This window comes from Portunus trituberculatus, chromosome 10 (genome assembly GCF_017591435.1).
Source record: "Portunus trituberculatus isolate SZX2019 chromosome 10, ASM1759143v1, whole genome shotgun sequence".
Classification (NCBI taxonomy): domain Eukaryota; kingdom Metazoa; phylum Arthropoda; class Malacostraca; order Decapoda; family Portunidae; genus Portunus; species Portunus trituberculatus.
This window is the reverse complement of record NC_059264.1, coordinates 4,586,583-4,589,082: the sequence shown is the minus strand read 5'-3', so window position 1 is coordinate 4,589,082 and position 2,500 is coordinate 4,586,583. Positions and strand designations below refer to the sequence as shown.

The 2,500-nt window shown below is 43.0% G+C and overlaps 1 protein-coding gene across 1 annotated transcript in view; it reads left to right on the top strand.

Moving 5' to 3' along the window:
- Nucleotides 1-2,500, top strand: part of LOC123501986 (cilia- and flagella-associated protein 36-like) — a 9,325-nt gene that overhangs the window by 3,659 nt on the left and 3,166 nt on the right. The window contains exon 3 of the mRNA XM_045251124.1: nt 742-956. Within this exon, the coding sequence (XP_045107059.1) occupies nt 742-956 (215 nt within the window). The remainder of the gene's footprint in view (nt 1-741; nt 957-2,500) is intronic.

Sequence of the window (2,500 nt, the reverse complement as noted above, 5' to 3'; positions counted from 1 at the left end):
CATCACTATCACCACCACCACCACCACCAACCACCACCACAATCACAACAACAACAATCACCATTACTACCTCACCACCACCACTATCACCACAAACAGAACAACAACAGCAACAACAACAGCATTATCATCACCACCATCACCACCACCAACACCAAAACAACAACAATAATAATAACAATAACAACAACGAAAGCAATCATATATATCCCCACCAATCACCACCACCACCACCACCACCACAAGGCTTTCTTCTTCCTCACCCCTACTCTGTCCAACTCCCTGATGCAAGAGTTAACCAGCACTCTCAATCACTCATACTTTTCTTTGGTACACTCTGGAACTTCCTACCTGGTTCTGTATTTCAATCCTGAACTCATTTAACCCCTTCAATACTGGGACACATTTTTACAGTGAGATTTGTGTACGATTAGACCATTTTACTGACATTAGGAAGGGTCTATGGAGGTCAGATGATTAATAGCCACAGTCTTCACTATTTTAATCCCCCACATGAGTTTCTGAAGCTGTAGAAAATCAGCAAATAGTAAGCAGAATGAATATGAAAAAGCGTCATTGTACTGAAGGGGTTAAGAAGAAACTTTCAAGACATTTATCCCTTTTTTTAGCCAACTCTCTCGGACACGCAAGGGGACTGGCAACTGAGTGGACCTTTTTATTTTCGTTTTTGTTTCCCTTGGCCAGCTTTTCCCCTCTTACATAAAAAAATACATCCTACAGCATTCGAACCAGGACCGGAAGATGGAGAGATGGTGGAAGAGGGAAAAGAGGCACTGGAGGATGGCGAGAGAGGGGAAGACCACAAAGCATTACATCAAGAATACAAGACTTTAGTGGACTACCTGCTCAAGTCTTTCATGGATGACCTGCAAGTGACGCCTGACCAGTTGGAGAAGGCGTGTGGGATGGCTGCCATATCCACGCCCTTCCATAAAGTACGTGTATAGGCGTGTGTGGATGTGGGTGAGAGGAATTTCATCCCTTCTATATTGGAACGCATTTTTATTTAGATTAGGAAAGATCTATGGAGTTCAGAAGATTAATGGGGAGAGTCTTCACTTTTTGAATTCCCACACGAATTTCTGAAGCTGTATAAAGTCACCAAATAGTAACCAGAATGAATATGGAACCGTGTCATCGTACTGAAGGGGTTAAGGGGAAGTGGGAGGTTGTGGGTTACATGTAAGAGTGAGTGTGGGTGAGTGTGTGAGAATAATTTGATGGGGGTGTTATGGGTGAGGGTACGTGGGGTTATGGGTGGGTTGTGGGTGGGGATGGGGATAAGTGGATGAAAGGATTTGAGTGACAGTAACGCCCATATTCAGAAACACCTTCTCTCTCTCTCTCTCTCTCTCTCTCTCTCTCTCTCTCTCTCTCTCTCACTACGACAATTTTTCAAGGCCACAGTGATAATTAACCGGGTTTTCACGAGTTTCTCTTTAAAAACTAGAAATCTAACCAATCCATCACCAGAACCATAGAAATACCCTTAAAAACACAAGTATCTTCAACTGGAGCCTTCGGAAAGCAGTGACGGTGAGAGAGCGAAGCGTTCTGAATACTGGTCAAGTCGTGGTACAGTGGAACCATGCGTGCTTTGGGGTCCGAGGGGTCTCCAAGCGCACGGGTTCGAATCCTGTCCACGGTCCGAGTGTAGGTTGGGCTTCCTCACTCGGGGCAATGGTTTCCTAGCGGGTGGGCTTTGAGATAGGAGGTACCCTAAAAAGTATCCCCTTTAGCCCATAAATTCCCGTGAAAAGACCACATGGTATAAATAAAAAAAAGTCTCGTATTCTCAATCACTTTTACTTAAATTCACAGGAGTTTATGAAGGTGTTTTTACGGTTCTAGAGGCAGAGTGACTAGATTTCTACATTATTAACTGTAGAAACACTCTTGAAAGCCCCGCTAGTCATCTCCGTGGCCTTGGAAAAATAGTCGTTTCTCAATACGGATCTTTTTTTCTCTCTTTTTTTTTTTACGTAGGGATCTAAGCGGCTATATTTATAAACGCCTTGCTCTCTCTCACCACGACACTTTTCCACGTCCCCATAGACAACTAGCTGGGTTTTCAAGAGCTTCTCCTTATGATCCACGAGAAATCTTGCTAATCATCACCAGAACCATAAAAATATCCTTAAAAACATGAGTATCTTCAACTAGAGGCTTTGGAAATTGTCGTCATGAGGAAGCAAGGCATTTCTGAATATGGCGGGTTCTGGGTGGAGGTTGTGGGAGTCCTGGGGGTAAGTAGTGGTGAGTTTTGGGTGAAAGTGAGTGGGTGAGAGTAACTCGTAAGGGAGAGTAAGTGATGAACTGTTCCGTTTATTTACTCATTATCATTACAAACATCATCATTATCATTAGTACTACTCGCTATTCTGTTAGTGACTCCTATCTATTTATTTACCATCATTACTATCATCATCATCATTACTACTGACTCTGTTCTCTTACTTCATTCACTTCTCTCTCTCTA